This window comes from Acanthaster planci, linkage group LG04, assembly GCF_054643075.1.
Source record: "Acanthaster planci isolate LZ-2023a linkage group LG04, COTS_SCS, whole genome shotgun sequence".
Classification (NCBI taxonomy): domain Eukaryota; kingdom Metazoa; phylum Echinodermata; class Asteroidea; order Valvatida; family Acanthasteridae; genus Acanthaster; species Acanthaster planci.
Window position 1 is genome coordinate 2983296 of NC_141780.1, and position 21752 is coordinate 3005047.

The 21752-nt window shown below is 43.8% G+C and overlaps 1 protein-coding gene across 4 annotated transcripts in view; it reads right to left on the minus strand.

Moving 5' to 3' along the window:
• The window catches only part of LOC110983673 (stabilin-2-like), a 51079-nt gene that overhangs the window by 6237 nt on the left and 23090 nt on the right, over nt 1–21752 (minus strand). For all 4 annotated transcript variants that reach the window (XM_022243109.2, XM_022243111.2, XM_022243108.2 and 1 more), the window contains exons 28-59: nt 20915–21049; nt 20043–20138; nt 19473–19604; nt 18576–18704; nt 17313–17369; nt 17113–17214; nt 16665–16707; nt 16382–16534; nt 16005–16100; nt 15843–15891; nt 14895–14956; nt 14261–14383; nt 13698–13774; nt 13003–13197; nt 12718–12771; nt 12348–12437; nt 11849–11995; nt 11249–11380; nt 10527–10766; nt 9627–9713; nt 8833–8973; nt 8079–8135; nt 7291–7420; nt 6577–6726; nt 5713–5925; nt 4826–5016; nt 4224–4374; nt 3407–3651; nt 2801–2920; nt 2263–2394; nt 1359–1472; nt 504–665 (exon numbers count right to left, since the gene is read on the minus strand). In XM_022243109.2, the coding sequence (XP_022098801.2) occupies nt 504–665; nt 1359–1472; nt 2263–2394; nt 2801–2920; nt 3407–3651; nt 4224–4374; nt 4826–5016; nt 5713–5925; nt 6577–6726; nt 7291–7420; nt 8079–8135; nt 8833–8973; nt 9627–9713; nt 10527–10766; nt 11249–11380; nt 11849–11995; nt 12348–12437; nt 12718–12771; nt 13003–13197; nt 13698–13774; nt 14261–14383; nt 14895–14956; nt 15843–15891; nt 16005–16100; nt 16382–16534; nt 16665–16707; nt 17113–17214; nt 17313–17369; nt 18576–18704; nt 19473–19604; nt 20043–20138; nt 20915–21049 (4005 nt within the window). The remainder of the gene's footprint in view (nt 1–503; nt 666–1358; nt 1473–2262; nt 2395–2800; nt 2921–3406; nt 3652–4223; nt 4375–4825; nt 5017–5712; nt 5926–6576; nt 6727–7290; nt 7421–8078; nt 8136–8832; nt 8974–9626; nt 9714–10526; nt 10767–11248; nt 11381–11848; nt 11996–12347; nt 12438–12717; nt 12772–13002; nt 13198–13697; nt 13775–14260; nt 14384–14894; nt 14957–15842; nt 15892–16004; nt 16101–16381; nt 16535–16664; nt 16708–17112; nt 17215–17312; nt 17370–18575; nt 18705–19472; nt 19605–20042; nt 20139–20914; nt 21050–21752) is intronic.

A 21752-nucleotide genomic window follows, 5' to 3' on the forward strand; every position in this document is an offset into this window, starting at 1 on the left:
GTTGCATAGTTGTGAGGATACACGCTCATCATTACATTCAGAATATAATTCAAGTTACCGAGAACCTAGAATCGTGAATCAAATATCTGTTTAATACAGCACAACTGTCCTTGTTAATTTGAAGTGAAAAATGGGTCATTCCATGAGGTTGGGGCACAATTTGTGACGTTGTCCTTGTTACATGGGTAACTTTTACCACCTTTCATGACCTGTAGAATAGGTCATTTACTCTGTAAAAATAACACACACCTCTGTATTCAGCCTTGCGAGATGTATAATTGGAATCCACATGCAGGGAAAAAGCCGTTCGTTTTTACCAAACCAACGTATTGACATTGTGACAAATTGTGCCCCAACCTCGTGGAATGACCCAAATGACGGATTTCACCATGTGAAGGATTTCTCAGATCACATCACAAATATGCTTGTCTATGAGACTAAATATGCTTTTACAAAACAAGATGGGCTCTCGCAGATCAGTGGGAAATCCTGACCCAACTCACCACACTGTATCTTGAGATAACGGGAAGGGTATCGGAGTGCTGTTTCCTCTTCACTTTGATGCAGACAACAATGCCAACCACTACAATGAGTAGGATGACGAAGACCGTGATGAGGATCCCTGCAAACACCTTGCTGACTGATACGTCCCCAGATCGATTTTTCTGATGGAAAGAGGAAGGGTGGGTCAAAATCACCTCGTTTGTTGAGAATAGGGTTTCAGTTTTTAGAAAAAGGGAAATGATGACACAGTTCCGTCAGTTCCGTCACCTGTCCTCAGGGGGCTGAAATTAACAAAATGTGCCACAAAAGATCAACATCATATGACTCTAATTACGCATGGCTCTATCATCAATGCTCCCTGTTAATTCCACAACGAGATCCCAAAATACCTCTTTCTCATTACTAGATGGTATGCCACAATCATCAAATTAAATTTCTCAAGTTTGCCGACTGGCATCGACTTCCCTCGCTGGATGAAAGCCATCTAGTTTAGGGACTGGCATTGACTTCCCTCACTGGATGAAAGCCATCCAGTTTGCAGACTGGCATCGACTTCCCTCGCTGGATGGCGGCCATCTTGAGAGCATAGCAGCAGGCAAAGCCACTCATGAGCCAGAAATACACCTTTCTTATGATTAACATGGGGCGGGGGGAGGGACTGTACTATGAATATTTCTAATTGAAACCACTGCAGCCTATCTGGCTACAGGTAACACTCCCCTCCGAAAAGGACTCACTGCACCACAACTGAGTCTTCCCATAACTCAGTGCCCCACACTGCAGAGTAAGGGAAGAGAAACAGGACCATCAGGTGTGTGAGGTGCGGTGTAAAAAAAAAAAAAGGTTGGACTTACGGGGTTCCATATGGGCGTGTCCACAGTGATGGGCTCTGATACGATATGCAGCACACCGTTGCTCATCGGAATGTCAAAAACCTTGACAGGTACCTTGTTGATTAGCATGACTTTCTGTAAAGATGGGTACACATGCAGTAAGACGTTAAATTCGGCAGGACCAACTTCAGTGGACTTGAGTAGCCAGCGACTCATTGTTTTCTTTCTTCCAATTCTGTCGGAGTCGTTAGGCTGAATAACTTCAGGGATTATTACAGGACGTTAAAGTGTATCATTTACGTTTCCATATTGTAAAGAGAGACATCTTTCCCTGAAATCTCGTCAAAGAAAGATGTCGACCTGTCAGTGTTGTATTCGAGTCCATTACAAGTCCCTGTAAGTCCATCACACGTCATTCAGTCTTAAGCCATTTCACAGGCTATTCAAATGAGCTGTGGCAAAAGCATTCCTTCACCCTGTTACTTATAACTGGCCTTGTGAAGGGACTTGAGACTGCACTTTTGGAGGGGCTTGAGAAAGGACTTGTAATGGACTTGAATACAAAACTTCTATTCGTATTAATATCCAGTCTCGGCAAAACGTCTTTCCACGATACATCTCAGAGAGATTTCTGTCAACAAAAACAAGTCTCATATTGCATCCTAGGAAGATGTCCTGTCTTGAAACAGTACCCCAGGAAGGCATCCTGATGCAAATATGACGCTACATCCTCAACATATCCTGAAATATCAAAGCGTTTCATCTCTCTGCAGGGCTATACCACAAAAATGTGGAACTTAAGGCACTTTCACCCTTTTTAATGTGTCTTTCGCAAAAAACAGTGATACCATCATCAGATGTTGTTGTCATTTAGATTGACTATCAGTGACATGGTTTCCCTTTGGAGGTTTTGTACAAGACTCACCTTATCGGTGGAGACTTCCGCCGTCAGTCTGCCCTTGGACCAAGCAGTCATGGTCGCTCCCTTCACTAAGTGGTCCTTATGGTATGCCTGACCACTCACGATGTGGTTCCCGATCAGGTTAGGGGTGAACGTCTGAGGAAAATAATCACAACCGATTGGGAGAATAATCAGTCTCGTGAAAAAGAAGTGATAAACTTCTCAGTGTTCAGTAACCAAATGAGTATAAAAGGAACCAATGGGGTGCCATGTTGTGGTAACATCACTGGAAAAACTGTTTCTAAATAAAATTCTGTTGTTTTTAACAATCAAGGCTTGTTAACAAAGTTGCCAAAATTTGCAAAGTGTTATCTAAGAACTATGGCAGTCAATCTTTCAGCAACTGTTTGAGGTTCCACTGGAAATTCTCTTTTATCGCAACCAATGATGTAGACCCTTTGAGAGATGACAACTTTTCCGCGGCAGGATTACAGAACAAAATCCTAGCAGATCAGTGAGGTGTTCCCTGAGGGTATGAGCAATAGCTCTCATGCATATGTACCGTGTTAGCCAATTTGGCGGTATTGATGGGGACGAAAAGGGTCAAAATTGAAGTCTCGCTCTTCAGAGTGTCCACCAGCTGGAGCCCCTCGGGGTACATCTTTGCATAACCAGAGATGGCCTGAAAAGCAAAAGTGAAAAAAGGTAAACGTGGGTCATTCAATTTCGGGGTCTATGTACAGCAAGTCCTTAACCACATTGCCATCTGGACTGTGCAGGATATGGGGTGGTCGTCTCTGTATCGTCCATTCAGAGGGTTGAACAGTGAAGGTATGCGGGTGTGACCCATACAAGTTTGCGCACTGCCTTACTGAGCGTACGCCCCTGGGCCAAGCTATATAATTCAGACAAGGACTATGTTCTTGTAAAATTGCTACTGGTAGAGTTGTCAAATTCATCACAAATCCTGTCTCAAGACCAGTAGCAAGTAGCAGGGTGAACAGTGACAAGGAATGCTTTTGCCACACTTTGGTCAAATCGCCTGTGACTTGGCTTACGACTTGTGATGGACTAGCAGCAACTTGGGAAGGGCTCAGGTACAACAGTGGAAGTATTCCACCATGGAAGAGGATCACTGGATGACAAAATGCTCCGAGGCCGTACTCACGCGGTAGTAGATGGACAGGTTCTTCATGCTGCCCAGTGTTTCGAAGGCGTTGCCGTTGCACAGCAGACCCGTGCCCACGTAGCCCTCCTTGCACTTGCAGATCACCCCTTGGCCCGCCTTGGGTGACAGGCCTCCGTTGTCCAGCCGGGGCCTCCCGAAGGAGGATGGGGTGGGACGTGGCCGTTGGGAGGCACGGGGTGGTGGGGTGCGGGAGCCCATCCTGGCAGAGTCTGACGACGGTCCCACTGCAACATGAGATGAAGAAAAAGTGTGTCAATCCCCCGGAGCAAACAGGAACCAGTGGCCAGGGTTTGCCGTTGATACAGCCAGGCCATGGTTGGGAAAAACGGAGGCCTCTGAACTTGTTTGAATCCCTCGCTTTGAACGACAGGCTCTCCGTTACCAGCCACTTCTCTGTCCTGGGCCACTTTTCCCACCGACTTGGACAGTGTGCATGTCGCCCACACACCGAATGGAACAGAAAAACAACCACAGGTTCACCTGAGGTGGGTGCGACTTGAATCTGGCCACACACGTCAGAGGCCTGCATCTATTAATTGGTAGCACCTCTACTGTAAGGTAGATCTGGGTTAACAAAAAGAAGATTACAAGCCCAAAGGGCCTGGCTTTGCTTGGCTTAACACTGGTACAGCAACACCTCCAGAGCTGGTGTCCTTGCTTCATTCTGTGCTTCCTAGGAGGGTTCATCCCTTTCACATTAGCTGCACCCTCAAAGGGAAGCGCATTCATCAAATGATGCTGGCCTTGTTGAAAAAAATTCTTACGACGAATCAGCAGAAGAGTGTGCCCCGCTTACCAGGATTGTCCGAGTCATCAAAACATAGGGCATTCTCGTGACACCCTCCGTTGTCAATGGAACAGGCCAGTGGGGGTCTCTCTGGTGGTGCTGTGCAGAAGGATATTCCATCGCCCTGCAGAGGGGGGTAGCAGGCACAGGATCGGGAATTCTATGGATACAAACAAAGCAGGATTTATATGTTACAGAATATGACAAACAAATGGTGCATCTGGTGTTGGTACTGACTGTCTGGTGCTTCGGGTCACATCCACCTCAACTTCAACTTTGACTCCAGCCAGTAAATCATGGATACTTGAATCAAGTGAGAAGATTCTTAAGTTTGGCTTTGATAGGATGTGATTTCTTTTGGTGTAGAGAAGGAACCCAAATTGAATCCAAGATCTCTAAATTTAATAACGATAATCTCAGACGCTGGAGCTGGAAGCCAAAACTGACAATTTATCTGAGGTGTGAGAAATGTCCCGTTGAACCCATTAAGGTTAAGCAAGGTCAAATTATTTTTAGAAAAAAAAAGGGATATGCCGGCAAACTTGGAGCTCAAATGCTTCCCACACTTGGTCAATTTGCTTGACCCACACAGCAATGAATAGTTGTCTCACCGGACCGGTCAGCTGGCAGATTGCATCCGGGTGGCAGCCGCCGTTGTTCATCATGCACGGGTCCACGGGTTGGCAGATGTAACCGTCGCCTTCGTAATTGTTGTGGCAATAACACGTGACCTCCGTGCCCACCTGGGTGCAGTCGGCATATATGCTACAGCCGCCGTTGTCAAAGCTGCACTGGTTGATCTCTGGAATGGATGGAGGAGACAGACTGCTATAGGTTGGCATCCTTGGCAACAAAATGGAAATTTTTTTAGAAAGACCTGGGGCTTGGGGGCATTTTAGTTTCACAAGGCAAAGACAACAAAACAGAAATACTTCATGGATCACTGGGGCTACTTTTTGCAATAACTGGTGTCAACAAAGCAAGTGTTTTCAACATCTCACTCACCACACTTCCAGCCAAACTTGAGGCACCCAATCAAAACAACCAAAAGTTCACACAAAAAGCACTCCTGTCTCAATCTTAAATTGTGTGAAAATCCACTCAAACAAAGACCGACAATCTTCATTCCTACAAAAATGTCACGAGCAATGAACACTACAGCAAGTGATCCCATTAAGAAAAATATGCACGACATGCATCAGCCTAATTGAGGTTGGACAGACAGATTGGAGGGTGCTATCTGTTTTGGTTAAAATCTTTCAGGTTTGCTCCCAAAAGGTTTGCATTTGACCAATTTCTATGGGAACAGTAGTCCTGAGATTCTAGGTATTACTTTTCTGCTGTGTTACAGTCTTTTTGGAATGGAAACAAAATAGGATAGGAATAAATAAGTAAAATTAGGGTATGCCATGTGACATAATCTCAACCAATCAGAAGACAGAACATGTGTATCAGGTAAAATAATGGAACCAATGCTGTCTGTTGTCTAAGAAGGTACCTGTACACGAGTAACCGTCACCGTAGTATTCGGGGCGGCATTCACATATGTTGCCTGGGCGACACACGGCATTGATGTGGCAATACGGGTTGCACGTTGGTGTAACCAGCAAACGCGTCTCGCAGGTGGTGCCCATGTAGTCTATGTCACAGAAGCAACGGCCAGTGCCCGAGAGCCCGTCAACGCACTGACCATGGCTGGTACACTGGCACTCTGCCATTGGAGAAAGTTACAAGATGAAATGATATCTTAGAGGTATACATTTTGAATCATCTGCCAAAGGCTCCTTGGTTATGAAAATTAGTTGGAATTGGAGGATCGAGAGCTGCTAAGGTTAGTAGTTTGAAAATGCTTATGGTGCCCACAGCAAACTACTAAGACTGTTTTCCTTTTAAAATTTGAATAAGAAAAATTGTGGATGGAATGTTGACGGTTAATATTACGAAAATAATGAACATTTATGAGTGCAACAGCAAGGAAAATTTCAAGAGGCGACAGATGAGAAGGAAACTTAACTGCGTCATCAAACAAAATGGCTTTGTTTATTGCATGAAAGTGAAACTTTATTTGTTTTTAATTTACAACCAAATAAATCTTTCAAAACATCCTTCCATCAACAGCATAAGTCTCTGCATCCACTATGAATTTGTACATTTCTTGTGGACCTGGAACACACCATTTTATTTTTGTGATGCAACAGTGTCTGTTGCTGGACCAAATAATTCAACGATACATGATCATCAACGACCAATCAGATGAATTTTTTTCCGGCACTGTACAATCTGGTATGACGTAAAGATCTTGAGGGAATTTTGTTGAACTTGTTGATAGGTGCACTTTTGAGCCTCTGACTTTATTTCTCACCTTCACAGTTCGGTCCGTAACGGTCCGGTAGGCACCGCTCACAGGCCACTCCTGTGAAGCCCTCCTCACAGACGCACTGGCCGGTGCCCTCGATGCCCTGGCTGCACTCGCCATGCCAGCTGCAGGGATTCCGCTTGCCGCCGGGACACTCTGACGGGAAGAGAGCAAAAAGAGCTGTCGCCAAAATTTGATCTTGAATTTGCTCCAAAAACTTGAAATGGGCATCAACAAGATTTGCTCTTTTCTTGCTGGGAAAAATAGAAAGAAATGTAGCTAGCAATCCTGTAATGTTTGGGGCGCCGATCATGTAACTTTTCCGTGTACATAAAATCTGTCACAAGCTAATCTAGGTCATCAGGCTGGTGCTTGTCTCTGGTTTGCTTGGCATGAAACGACTTGAAAATATTTCTATTTTCTCCTGGATAGGATGTGATTTGTCGTAGACTGCTTCCAAACTAATGCCAGTACCCTGTTTTTCTTTCTGAGAGGAGAGAGAAAAAAGTGGCATGGAAATGGCCACAACTAGTGGCCAGCAGCCGGATTTGAAACTATCTAGCCTGTCTGTGCATGCAAGATGGAGCATTTTAGGCCCCCGTCTAGTAATTTGTGTTGTCAAATGATTTCCAACTCATAGACCGATATCCTGTTTCGCCTTTTTCCGCTTGTTCCGCTTCCGATAATTCCCCACACCTCTCCGAAGTCAGTCTTCTTTACCTCTGCAGTCAGCGCCGTAATGCCTGCTACAGCAATGCGGCTGAATCTCCTGCTTGAGGCAGTGACGCAGGCAGCCCCGCTGGTAGTTGTACCAGCCCACAGAGTAGAAGCAGTCCGCGATGTTCTCGCTCTGTCAAATAGAGGCATGACGCACAAACAGAGAACAGATGTAGCTGAGTTTGCTCTTTTCCTCAGTCAAATTCCTCTTCAAAGGGACCACTGGAGGCAAGGTTAGGACTAGTTTCATCGCACAAATAATTCAAAATGCTTTGTTCTTTGGGCATCAATTAATTTTGTAAAGTTGTGAAAATGCTGGAGAATAGTTATTGCAGGAGAGAGGTTTAATGCAAACTTCCATACACAGTATCAAGTTAGAGTCCAAGTTCTTTGATAATACCCAGCTTGATCTCTCCTAATTTTTAGATAAATTCGAGCACACAATCACTGTATGTCAGGGAGGCTGCTGGTAACTGCAGAAGATCTTTGTCGGCTGTTGTACAAAATAACTGGGCCTGGAACTCTTCTTGAACATTAGTTGGTAGAAAACTTCCACCATTACTGGGGGCCACCATGAGCACACAGTGTTTCATATCTGCACATCAGCGAGTGTGAAGAGACTCGACAATATCACTGCTTTAAGGTCTGCTATGCTCAGGGAACCTGGCCGATGAAGCCTGCGTTTTATGTGGGGCCAGCACACCCAGCGCTTGACTCCGGGGAGTAGGCGACTTGTAGCACTGCTTACAATTCTCAGAGGAATCCGAGTGACCTTACATCGGTGTACTTACGATGGGTATGGATCCCAAGGGGCATGGGATGGTTCTCCTGCAGGAATAGCAGTCAGTCTGTGAGAGGCCGGAAAAAAAACAAAAAAAACCAAAACCACTTGGGTATCGAATTCTTGCTGAAGTTACCATGAACGAATATCACACCGTGTCCAGTGACACAGATCCAGCACGGTCAGTGCGTTAGAGTTGGCTCCTTGAAAGTTTACGGCTGGGTTTGGGGTTGGGAAAGGACCTTTCCCAACTGCCTACACAGCTGAGGAAGTTTTCTGCGCGAATAGGCTAATACTTGGGGTCTGGCCCAAACCAGATAGCAAAGCCGAAAACCATGTGCGGTACATTACCTGTGAATGATCACTGCTAATTTTTTTTCTTAGCAGAAAAAAGCTCAAAGCAGTACCCCTCGGTTATTCAGCTGCAGCACATAATTAAAGGTTGTAAACAAAAGGTGTAATTTCCAATCTACTTTTGTGACCCAAAATGGCGAAATGAGTCAAGCCACAAGCGCTTCTTCTCGAGATGCCATTTAAGAAATGTAGCACAGTAGAAATTAAAAACCACCATCATCTCTCTCCGCCCACGTGCGGTCTGTATTTACTGCTTACAGTGTGCGAGTTGTCTAAACTCTTTCTAATGCAGGTTTTAAACACAGTTAGTGAAAAAAATTGTACACTTCACGCAGCTAAATTTCATGGGATCTGCTCACATTTCTCCAAACCACGTGTTGGGGACAAATTTGGAAACAAATGGGACTCACTGAGAATGTGTGGTTAGTGATGATGTCACAGCGACCACCAATGCTGGGGGGTTCAAGGACCATGTCCAAGCCGTAGTACATGCCGCCACGAAAGGATGTCTCCGTGTCAATGATCTTTGAGTCTTGATTCACAGAAAAACCCTGGCCAATAGGTAATACGATATCGTAGGCAATCATTACAACGACCACGGCAATAACATTCATGAAAATGACTCCGGCAACAGCCGTAGACAGTTTTGAACACCAAGAATGGTGACAAATGAAAAGAAACGAAAATATTTGTCATGTACTCATACATGTCTTTTACACTCAGACTTGCACCACAGAAAATCATGTACGGTGTACTCATTTAATTAGCATAATCCTTTTCAAGTAAAGGCCGATATGGACTGCAGTGCTTTTCATCAAAATGGTATAGTGCTTCATATTTTTTCAATGGTTCACTGCCATGTTAAAGGGACCACTACTGAGTACCAGCTACAAGGATCTATTCATTAAACAGCAGAATCGGTTTACAGTTTTCAACAGGGAGGGAGATTTTAGAATACAATGTCATATTTGCATTCATACGAACAGTCCACACTCAGTCCGAAGTTGGATAAGAATCACTCAAGCGAACAGTCACTAAGTCCGAAGTTGGATAAGAATCACTCAAGCGAACAGTCACTCAGTCTGAAGTTGGATAAGAATCACTCAAGCGAACAGGATAACCAATGAGAGATTCTGCTATCTGTTCTCTGTTCTGGTGCGTCCCTCACTCCCATAAACCTCAGCATGTTGGGAAACTCACTGACCTGGTATCTGTGGCATTCAATGCTTATGTTGGAGCCTTGCAGGGTTGTGACCTGGAGCATGTGATTAGCAAACTGCGTGGTGCGAATCTAGAAAATAAATGCAATTTATAACTGCCGTTAAATAAAGCAGGATCCAAAACGATGTCCACAAATATGACCCCATGCATGAACTCAGGCCAAATGGTAGAGTATTGTTTATCAAGCAGTCTGTGTTGTTTGACCTTTTCCATTGGAAAGTAAGAGTTCAGAGGTCAAAGGAAAAACAAAATTTCAATCATAGCATTACCGCGGTCCAACTTGTCTTATTACACCAACAGGAGGATTAAGGAAGTGATTTTTTTCAATTTTGAAATCTGTGCTTTCAGCTTTCAGAATTTAACCAAAGGGTTCATTAAATTATCAGAAACTTTCGAGAAATGTAAAAGCTTTTTTCAAAATGGATATATCTAGTTGGTTGGGCAAGAGGAGCAATCCTGGTCAATAACTGCTTAGCCCCTCCCCCCGTCCCCTCTCAAAATTGTTTCTTATTGCGAAGTCCACGCTGAGCCAGTTGAAGATGAGAGTGCTGGTTGGCAGAGTAGGGGACCTGGGGAAGGTGTGCTTATTTCAACCTGTTCCAACCACTTTTGCCTGGATCACAGATGGAATTTGGAGTTTAACCACTAACAGACCAGCATTCTCTTTGGCCAAAAATTTTCACTCAGTCCAGCTCTGCAGACTTCTCAGACTTCGCGTACACGAAACTAATGGAGGATTGACATATCCCAATGTTGGCTGGAGGTAAGTCAAGGTGCACTTGATGTTTTAATTCAACAGCCAGATCACGTTTACACGAGCAAAGTGGTTAATTCCCCCTCCAACAACTTGTAGCGTAAGAGTATCCGCTGGCATGAAACTCACCGTCCTGTGCGGTACGATGTGGTATGATAGGTACTCCTTTGTCTTGACGATGTTACTCGGGTCCCGCAGCTCCCCCAGCTTGCCCGGGTAGAGCTCCAGGAAGGCTTCGTTGGTGGGCATGAAGATGGTGACTGGTAGGGAGATGCCGACGCTGAAGGTATCCAGGAGGCCCGAGCTGGTCATCAGGCTCATGAAGATACTGTACGTGCTGTTTGGGGCTACCAGCTCCAGGGGTAGCTCCTAGGGGATAATTGGAAAGTCTTGTCTAGAACTTACATGAAGTGCCGTCACCCTCTTTTTGACTGTTCTACTTTTTTTTGTGTGTGTACATCTGAGAGAACATCAGATGTTGGAAATGCTTACTTAAGTGATTTGAAACCAATTCATAAATGGATCTTACGAAATGGGTCATAAGGCCAGATTTTCAGTAAGTTCATTTTAGTTTGCATTAGAAAGAGCAAACTGAGTTCTTTACTTTCACGTACCACTCAGTATGCCATCCTGATGGCAATAACTCTACATGGGGGACAAACGTTGAGGGTTTTTGAGGGTTCCTTAACTCAAAAAGTGGCAACGGGGACGACTAATTCATTTCGTTAAGTCAGGTCACAAAATGACGGACTATGGAAGACACCATAGGAAAAGGGACTGAAAAGGAAAAAGGCAAAACGACGGTGGCACTGAGCTTCAATCTTTACGTTAAAAATTCCGATGAGTCTCACCTCTAAATATTCTGGTCTCGGATCCAGCAAGGGAGGCACAAGCACCTGGTCAATGGTGTGCATGATACCGTTACTCATCACAGAGTTGGGCATCGTTACCCGAGCTTGACTGTTCACCGTTACTCCTTGTGCCTGGCAACAAGAAATTTGACGCATGAACAATTTATCTGAGGTAACTCTATAAGAAATGTAACTCCACAGGGGATGGGGGGGAGAATTTGTTAGGTTTAGAGTCTGCCAATGCAGACTGTCACTCGTAAGGCAATCTGTGAAGTGTTCGATTTTCCAAAGGTATAAACAAAATGATCAACACACCACAAAAGGAGGCTAGTTTACGCAAACTGTGTGAGACCATAATCAATCTTTGTTTTGTCACGGCAACGTTTCAATTTCTTGCTTTACTTGCCCAAGAAATTTGTTAGATAACCTAGGGGAGTGTGCACAACTGCCGAGAATTTTAGTCAGTGCAAAAAATTACTTGCAAAGTGGATGGGGTCAGTTTCGTAACAACTATTACATCACAGCCTTTCTGTGAGTCTCGCCAGGCAAACATTTGAACAATTTCTACCATGAAATCGCGGGCTCCACAAGCAAACTTACTGAGGAGTACATGATGTGGATGGGTTGTGCTGACAGTGTGGTTAGTGACGTTGTTCCGTTGACCATGGGTGTGATGAAGGCTGTGCATCCCACCATGTGGTTCAGGAGGACCCTGGACAGTTGGTTATTTTCTCGCCACTCGTCAAGCTGTGGTGTTCAAACCCAAATAAGACAAACAAGAAAGCCGCTAACCACCAAAAAAATTCAAATAATGTGACAAGTAGAAACGGACTTTCATGTAAAGGAAATCCTTAACATTTCAGTTCATCCTTTTCGTATTTACCAGGGATTAGATAGGAAAGACTTGATATTTCACGTCGTTCCATTTATGGTCAAAGCAAAGCAGTTTCATTTTTTACGGAAAACAAGACGACCGTTTGTCCAATCTTTTAGGACAGTATAACTCTGGTACATTCAAACAGAAAGAAGTGGGGCTAATTTTTTTTAACATTTCTTTGTGAACGGAAGACCACAGTCTGTTTTTGAACAAATTGGTTACCTGTTCCTGGCTGATGCTTTCAATTGCCTCGTTGGAGGGTACCAGGATGGTCAGAGGCCCAACCGAACCGAGAACTCTCAACATGTCTCTCTGCCAATGGGATGAAATTAAAGAATGACAGGAGCTGATTGGCTTCGACCGAACATATCGGATCATTTCAATTAAACAACTACAGTCGACTGGTTGGCTGTGGACTTACTGAACAGGAAGAAAGTTTAGTTTTGTGGAAAAAGGCCAAAGATCTAATAAATACAGTATTTAAAGATTAAAAAAACAAACTAACACTGAAATGAACAAATTATGAAGCACTCTTTGCTCATCCAAGTCAAAAACAGAGATTCTGATAATTCCAGCTGCCAATGATACTCACATATTCTTCAAGAAGGGAGAGAAATTTACTGACATTGGGGTTCAAGGCCAACTCCTGTGTTGACATAAAAAGGGATAAACTTTGTGAGTTTGAAAGATTCATTGAAAGACAGTAGTAGGCATGTTATGTGGTCGTGTTGGTAAATGCTATGCTCTTATAAACAGCATCATCCGAGCATGTTTGTAAACCTTGTCCGTTTCTAAGTTTTCGCATTTCTGTAACTCCAAACTCTTTATCAAACTTGATCAAAAATTTCAACCAGCGACTGGACCAATGTGGGCTCACCTCAGCTATGTTGCCCGTGCACTCTAGCCCGTCCCCAATGTGCCCCTGGAAACACGTGCAGTTGCGCTGGGCGGGCCCCGTCTGGGTGCAGTGCGCCCGGGCATTGCAGCCCCCGTTATTCTCCCGGCAGGGGTCGATGGGACTGCAGCGGGTGCGGCCATTGCCCTCGTAGCCCAACTGGCAATGGCAGGTGCTCTGGCATTGTGTATGACAAAAAATCACAGACTTTGTTAAATGGTAATCGCCTCAGTGATTTGAAGCATTTAAGAATATAAAACTGCCCCCGAGATAACCAAAATCAACAAACAACAGTACAAATTCCACAAGACAGTCGTTCAAAAGTAGACTTACAGACAGAAACCACACACTGGCAGAGTACTGCCATCTAACAGAAAGTAACTGAGTCTGCATCTGAATGTTACGGCTATGGCTGACAATACCATTGCCACTTATGTAAGCCACTGGCCGGTGGCTGCATCCACTTTCCACAGACACACATTACACCCAGCCACAGCCAGTTGATTCCAACATCAGCCTCAACCACGGCATACACAAGCCTAGACCAAGCTATCTGTAGTTACCACGTACAGCATGTGCGATAACCACTGGCAAGCACTGTAAATCACTCACACTACGGGTACGCATGGGGGTTCCACATGTACAGTGGACAGATTCAGGAGGTTGAGCTAACTCACCATGGCAGGCCCTGTGTGTATGCATTGGGCGAGTTCGTGGCAACCTCCGTCGTCCCCGTCCAGACACGGATTGACCTCTGTCACGTGGGGGGGGGGGAGAGAGAGAAACTTGATAATACAACACAAATCCATCTCCAAGTCACAGCGTGGTGGCGGTCTTTCACTGTGTAAGCAGGTCCTTCAGTGCAACCTGTCCCAAAATGCCTCCGTCTGGTTTAGATAACAGACACCTTCGGATGTTGGTAGGTATGTTCAGATTGGCAGTCAAGACGCATTTGCAGCATTTTTCTCTACAGGCTAGACCTGCTCCCAGCGATCACATAATTTGCTAGAATTCTCCGGAGTATGATCTAAATTAAGTTGCATACCAAATACTGTATTTCAGCTCCACACACACAGGGGTCAGTATAAAACTTGTTGAAGTACTGCACCAACTAGCCATGAAAATGGTTCATTCTTTAACGCTACACGGTGTAGGCTACTGCCAACGTGATCTGATGTCAAGGCCCGGGAATTTGAAAGATCTGGGGTGTTTAGGGCATAGACAAAGTGACAGATCTCACCTTGGCAGTACACACCATCGCCTTGGTACCCCTGCGAACACACGCATTGGACCTGGCCGCCGGGGGAGACATGGCAGGTGGCATGCTCTGAGCACACTCCATCTTCACTGCAGGGGTAGTGGACTGACGGAGGGGAAGGGAGAAGGACGAAAAATGTACAGCATTCAAGTAGAGGATCACATCATAAACATTTCAGTTTGTTTCATCTGTCTGTGAGGCCAAGTGATAGAGAATTTTACACAGCCTCCAAAAGAATTTCACGGCTTAAAAAACCATGCCTGAAGTTTGGTGTTGTAGTTGAGACCACTTAAGACCTGCACAAGACCAGCCCAAGACCTCCAGTCTGAATTCGAGTCACAAGCTGATCAAATGAACTGCGACAAAAGCTTTCCATTGTCATTGTTCACACTGTTACTTATGACTGGTCTTGTCCCTGGTCGTGTCTGGTCGTGTGTCTGGTCTTGTGATGGTCTCGACTAAATTAAAAGATATGTAATGGGGACATTACAGCTTCATATTGAGAATCACTCACTTCTGTAAAGAATATACCTCAGATACCTAGTTCTACTTCAATTTCACGACACTGGTTCGAAGGACAGGAAATACCAAAGCATGAAGTCCTCAACTTACTCACCCCTACAATATGTTCCATTTCCTATGTAACCTTCGTAACATATGCACTGCTGACCAAGGCAACTGTAAGAAGAAAAATTCTCATTTTTTTCAATCATAGCCTCCCTTCAGAATGCTCACCCACGAAGTAGATGAAAATTGAATGCATTAATGAAAGGACCAAATAAATCACTGGACTGTGTCAAATCAAAACTCGCAAGGTGGGCCAAATCCATGAGGCTTTGCTCAGCAAATTGGCCGCTCATAACAATGGGCCTTATCCACAAGTCAGCCATCTTGAATCATTAGAGAAGCAACACCTGTAAAAAATTTCCTCAAAACTTAATCCGTGTAGAAATGAAGATGACCCAGTTGGGTGATTCCAAATTATGATGAAAAGTCAAGTCGCCTTTCTTTTCCAAATAAAAAAAGAAAAATTCAAAGCAAGGCTGCATCTACAACTGTAGCAAACTAATCAGGCTCCTTCCCACTTCAGAGTGTTCAGTGAATAAAGAAGACCCCCGGAGCAAGATCCAAAATGGCCAGGATGTAAATAAAGCCCACTCAGCACACACATCTGAATCACTTGGCTGTGGCTTGAAATTACTCACAACTCTATGGGAAGTGGCTGGGGCCACTACCATAGATTCATGTGTAAGTTGAAGCCACAGCCAAGTAATTTAGACACAGCCACAACACCAGTTGCAATACACCAAGCAATACACATTCCATGAAATTCCAGTTGGCAACATCTTTTCCACAAAATATCTCTTGTGAGGCCTTGAGTGCAAAAGATGTCCACACCGTGCAAGTTCTGAGACCGTTCTGTCCACCTTTGTGTGCTCAAGACTAAACTGTTTTCCATTACAAACGAGATTTGCAGCAACTCCACAAATGTATAACAATCTTTTGTAAGATATTAAAAAACTTCTGCAAGATCAAGTGCAAAGAGTGAAGCACTATTACTTACTAGGCATTAGGATCACATTCCGCCAAACAACCAGGAGACGACTCAGCAACTGAGCAAAATAAAAATTACATATTTATATATTCCTCGTTCTTAAAAAAAAAATCAAATTGCAAACCGTAACCCTCATACATGAACACATTTGATGGAAGTAAAATGACTTACATAAATCACACCTTGGACCACTGAAGCCACTGTTACAGATGCATCTCCCGTCGCCACGGATACCCTCCCGGCAATGACCATTCACACAATCACAAACTGAAATTGCAAGCAAAAATATGTGATCAGAATTGGAGATTTAATTGTATTTCTAATCACATCAGTAAACCTGACGATCCATTCCTATTTTTTACCCGGCACCGATATCTGTGTAAGTTGTTTGTGGTAGCACAGCCTCAAATGAAATCCACTGAGCATCTTTAATTAATCAACAATGCATTACACGTTGAGCTTTGTTGATTGAAGAAATGCCATAACCTCTAATCCGGGATGCCAGATCAGTCCATAAACCCAAGACTTTGGATGGTTTGGTCGGTTACCTTGATCACAGAGCGGTCCGTACTTCCCTGGCTCACACAGCTCGCAGGCTGTACCAGTGTAATTGGGGAAGCAGGTGCAGGCACCAGTCCCCGTGGTACCGTTGCTGCAGGTACCGTGGTTGCTGCAAGGGGACGACCACCCACCAGGGCATTCTGGGGGAAAAAAAGTGGTTCAGGTTCAAGTGTGTTTTTTTTTAAATCTGTAAAAGTTGATCTGACAGTTTTCACAAGTTGTACTCTGCTTCAAATTTTGTTTCCAACAAATAAATTTCATCCTCCTTACCTGCGCATTCGCTTCCATAGAACCCACTGCAACATTCTGAGACCTGAACAGATTAGAACAACCGGATTAGTCACGCCAATTTCAGCCTCTTTCATGAAAGCTTTGTGTTCTTGGTACAAGTAGAATTCGCCGTGCGTTACCCTTCACATGAGGTACATTAGATGGGCAGTGCATGGAAAAACTAGGCTACAATAAACGCAGATTTTACATTATACTTGAACTAGAAATGAAACCTTTAACCTTTCCGTCTTAAATCCTGTTTAAATGTAAAATACATACACCAAAAGCAACATTATTTCAATAAATCTAGCTGTTAGGCTTTTGATTTGGCTAAAACCTGATCCACAATCTTCTTACATCTTCTGACTCACAAGACCCTTACGGAAAGCACTGCGAAATGTGAACAGTCACTAAAAGCCTATCACAGACATGAGCAGAAATGACTTACATATGTGATCGTGCGACACAGCACTCTGCAACCGGGGAATGTTGCCAAGCCCAAGATTGGAAACATTCTTTGGTACTGGCAACGGATCTGCCCAAAATTTGGCTGAAAGAGGAACAGAAGAGACTTAGCGCTGTACAAAAAGACTGGAATGAAACGATAGGAATCGTAAAAATCACACGAGTGTGAATCCAGTTTCATACCAATGGTGTTGCTCCCTGTGGACACTGTGGGAGGGAAAGGCAGCTACCGCAAGCAGTCTGGTGGGGGGGAAAAAAAAGAAACGAGTTTTGAAGGGATTAGCATTAACAACATGAAGTTCCTTGAAAACGCACAAAAATATGATGACACGTTTTGGCCTGAACATTGCAGCAGTCCATGACACAAAGATGCACCCTGCCAATTTGTCGGCTGGAGACATCAACATAAGAACAATGTTTTAAAAACCACAAAAGTTGATCTGACAATTCCCCCACTTTTGACAAGTTGCACCTTGTTTCAATTTCTTTTCCAAATAAATTTTGTTCTCTCACTGCACCTGGAAAGACTAAGGTTAAAGACGGGCATAAGCTTTAATAGCTGGAAACTTCTTGAGACGCAAAATGCATCAATTTATCATTAAAATATGTTATGCCTCTCTTCAAGATTTAATGTCATCTCTCAAGGTGATATCCCTTCAGTATCTTGGAGTCGGTGATGCAGTCGACTTTCATCAAAAGCCCTTTCACAAGTCTAGTCACAAGACCGGTCATATCTCACTGGGTGAATAATGACATAGGAATGTTTTCTCTCAGAATTCCTTTCAATAGCTTGTGACTTGGATCCAGAATGGATGACTTGTGATTGATCTTGAAGGGCTTTGTGATGGACCCGACTACGACTACGGTAGGAGCAATGACAAACATTAACGCCACACCGTTTCACAAAAAACCATTCTGGCCTATCTTTTCATACTGCAGGGCATTCTTAATTTCCTACAATGATCCCCAAAACTTCATTCAGCAGCGAAAAGTTTGCCTCTTTGATGATGAATGAAATCTTTTCAGGAAACCCGCAATTCAAAAACCTATAAAATCTTTAAATTTGTCTAGAAATAATACTCATCCAAATCAGTTAGACTGTCCACTATTAATAAAATCTGTGATCCAAATGAAATAATTCTGCATTGAGAACTCAGGTGTTTTTGTTTTTTTTTCTCGGGGAGTCAGATCGTAATATGATTGCCTTATACCACTTTGGCCCGGGTTCGATTCCCATCCAGGCTGACATGTGGTTTGGCTTCTCAGGCCCTACCCTATTTCCCTAGGTCTCCCTGGAATATTTCTCTGGGGTCTTCCTCCCACCTCTGAAATTGAAACTTTCTTCATTGTCTTCTCTTGTCCCAGGACCTCTAGTAAGAACAGTTTATAACTCATTCGGCTTCGTCCTGCTGCTCAATACAAAATCAATAAATGATTGTTTGTAACCTGTGTTAATGAAGTGTAATTGACATCGCATCTGTTGGGCAGCGGAAAAAGGACCCCGGGGACGATGTGAACGGCCCCCTGGGCTGCAATCAAGGTGGGACCGGCCACGGGGACGCCGTTGACAGACAGCTGTTGACAAACAATAACCACCAATGATAAACTGATGCAGACTACTGTGTTTTTTTCCACAGGCGAATGTGGAGTTGAACTGCAATAAATCTAATTTTGACGGCTGCTGCTGACACACTGTCGCTTGCTGTGCCATTGATAGGCACACTTAACAAAGTGAGTACATGAAGAGAATGGTCAAAATAATTGCTGCAGTTGTTGCAAGGAACAGACATTTTTCAAGTGTGCCATTCACAATCTGATTTTCTGAATCTGTTTCATAAATTGTGAACTGCTGATTATGATTTGCACCAGACTATTTCATGACTGTGTGCATTCCAAGCCTCAGTTTCAGTATATTTCCAAATCACTAAGGTGCGCTAAATCACAAAGTTGAAATTATTCATCAGAGTAGACAATTGCTAATTTGTCGTGGAGTGTCATTTTATTGCTTTCAATTCGACTTTCAACTTTCAAAAAGTGAGGGTTAACCTCGCTTTCATTTTAAATGTGGCCACCCCATGAATAGTGTGTTTGCTAAGCATGGAAAATATTAGCTTAGCAAATACAAATTACCAGCCCAAACGTCATGTAATAAGCATTGCTTGTGACTGGTTCCCATCTGATTATCACTAAGCACATAAATTGGCTGAGCCAATTTGTTTGCAGGTCAGAGAAATGTGATCATGTGTCTCCAGCTCCAAAGAGCAAGAAAACGGTCAAGGACATCCGCGCTGTCAACTGCCAAGTTAAAAGCTTCAGATGCTCTTATAAAACAAATCTGCTCACGTTTCCCGAGGTCTTGCCGAGGCGCAGTTGGTAGTTGTGGCCCAGAGAGCTGTCGAGGTGCATCCCGTCGTAGATGTCCGGTACAGTCCAGGCCTGACCGAGAACTATGTGGTATTGCAGAATGTCTCTAGTCTGGACGTAAAACAAAAAATCATGAAAACTAAGATGCTAGGCTTATAAAATGCATGGACTGATCAAACTCTCAGAATAACATCGTCCATAGCAAATATAATGAAAGCTTTTTTGAAAACCAACAGGGTCTACTCTTTGACGTCACAGTCGTGTTTTTTTTCTACAAGTTGCTGCTCAAACTACAGTAGGTCGTCAGTACGACCTTAAAAGAATAATTCACGAAATGCTAAAAATCCCACTTGGCTATCAAAACTCCAGATAATAAAACACACCAGAAAACCTAGTTTTTCGAACCATTTTTGTTCTAATACATAAAGCCTCCAAATGAAAAACAGTGACCCAGCTGAACACAGACCTTTTACATTACATTTACTCAAGTCATTTCTGTGTCAAATTCACTGAAACGAAGATGCAGTAAAGCTGACAATGCAGACTCACTATTCTGGAGGCATTGAAGGAAGCAACCGCCTCGTTCGTGGGGAAGAAAACAGTGTATGCCCCTGCATTGTTGATAACGTCAACTAAGCCAAATTGCTGGCGAAAGGAGCAAGAAATTGAGAAAAATGACAAGTGAAATTTGAAATTAAACATTTGATAAATTGGAAGGTGTGTTGTCCGAGTTGCTAAAAAGAAGCCTACTGGACATATGAAAGACCCTATCTTTTCATACAACAGTCAACTCTTGATATAAATGAATAGTGTCTAACCAAGTACGGTTATTAACGATGAATTCTGCGAATCCCAATTTCTTCAATTGTTGTGTTTTGCCACACATTTTATGACAAAGTCCTGGTTCTTACAAAGTTGAAAGTCTGGTCCCTGCAACCTTGTTACAAGAGAGCAGGCTTTACTAACCAGTAATGCAACTAACACCTGCAGGCTGGTCAGAAAAATCACATAGACCAGTCTAACTATGGACAGTAAACTATGGTTCTCAGTCGAATGAAATTCTCTTGCAAACTGCGTGGGCTGTCGTTTCTCCATTAAGACAGAATCACGTTGAGTGTGTGTGGGGGGGGTAACCTAGCCGATAGGGTTTGGTTGGTACTCCTCAGTCACTTGCCTCTCGCCAACCAGAAGTATATAAATGGACACCTGTGAGGGCAGAGACTGTAGCTGCATTTGATGAGCTGGCTATGCCTAACATGGCAGCATCAAGCTGCGTACTCCCTAGGGAGCCAAGATGTGTTTGGGAATCTCTATGACCAGGTGATAATAACCAGCACCTCCATACAATGTCTCAGACTTGTGCACTGTCTGAACACTGGTGTTGAAAATGTCTAAGGAAAAATTGGGTGTACGGCTCTCACCTCCAGGAGAGCCAGGAACGTCGAGTTGGCCTCATTCTGGTCGATCAGCTGAGTAAAGGAGAGCGTGGCGGAAGGACTGAAGGCCCCAGAGGGTGAAAAGTGATCCTGATCAGGGCCGTCTTGCAGCCACAAGACCTGCCATTGATGGAACATGACAAGCATAGCAATGTGAGCACTTAAACAGAGAGTGCCCTCAGAGGGGTGGAACTCTGCAAAGGGCTGGAACAGGATGGGGTTGGGTTAACAATGAAGCCGTATCATGACACAACCACAGACATGTCCAGATTTTGTCTCTGAAGGCAGAGGGTGAGATGGGTACTTTTCTGCAACAACTGCCCTACTTTTTTAATCCATACAAACCATTCCTTTCCACACAAAGGTATCATAACCGTTTGTCAAATTCTGAGCTTTCATGACTGGAAAAAAAAAATTACACCACTAACACAAACTTGCACTGTTATGATACCGCACTCAAACTGAGAATCTACAAATTGTAGGCCCCCTTGTGGTGACCATTTATCCAGCTTCAGCTGCAGGTCACACAAACAACACTGGACTCTCATAAATGGACAAAGTGATAGGGCTGGTGCCCTCCCTTCATGACAGTAACAAGTGTCTGCAAGTGGCACACTTGTCATTCACGGTCAACCGACTATCCCCCTGGAGTCCTCCGGGCAATAGTTGATTACTGCTGCCTGCACAACCAGTCAATATGATCATTGCTTTATATGCCATTTGCAATTCCAAAATATCTCCTTCTTCACGATGTTTTTTCCCTCAAAGCCATCCAAAAATAATGCAAAATGATTTATCCATTCCATGCCCGTGCCTCTTTACG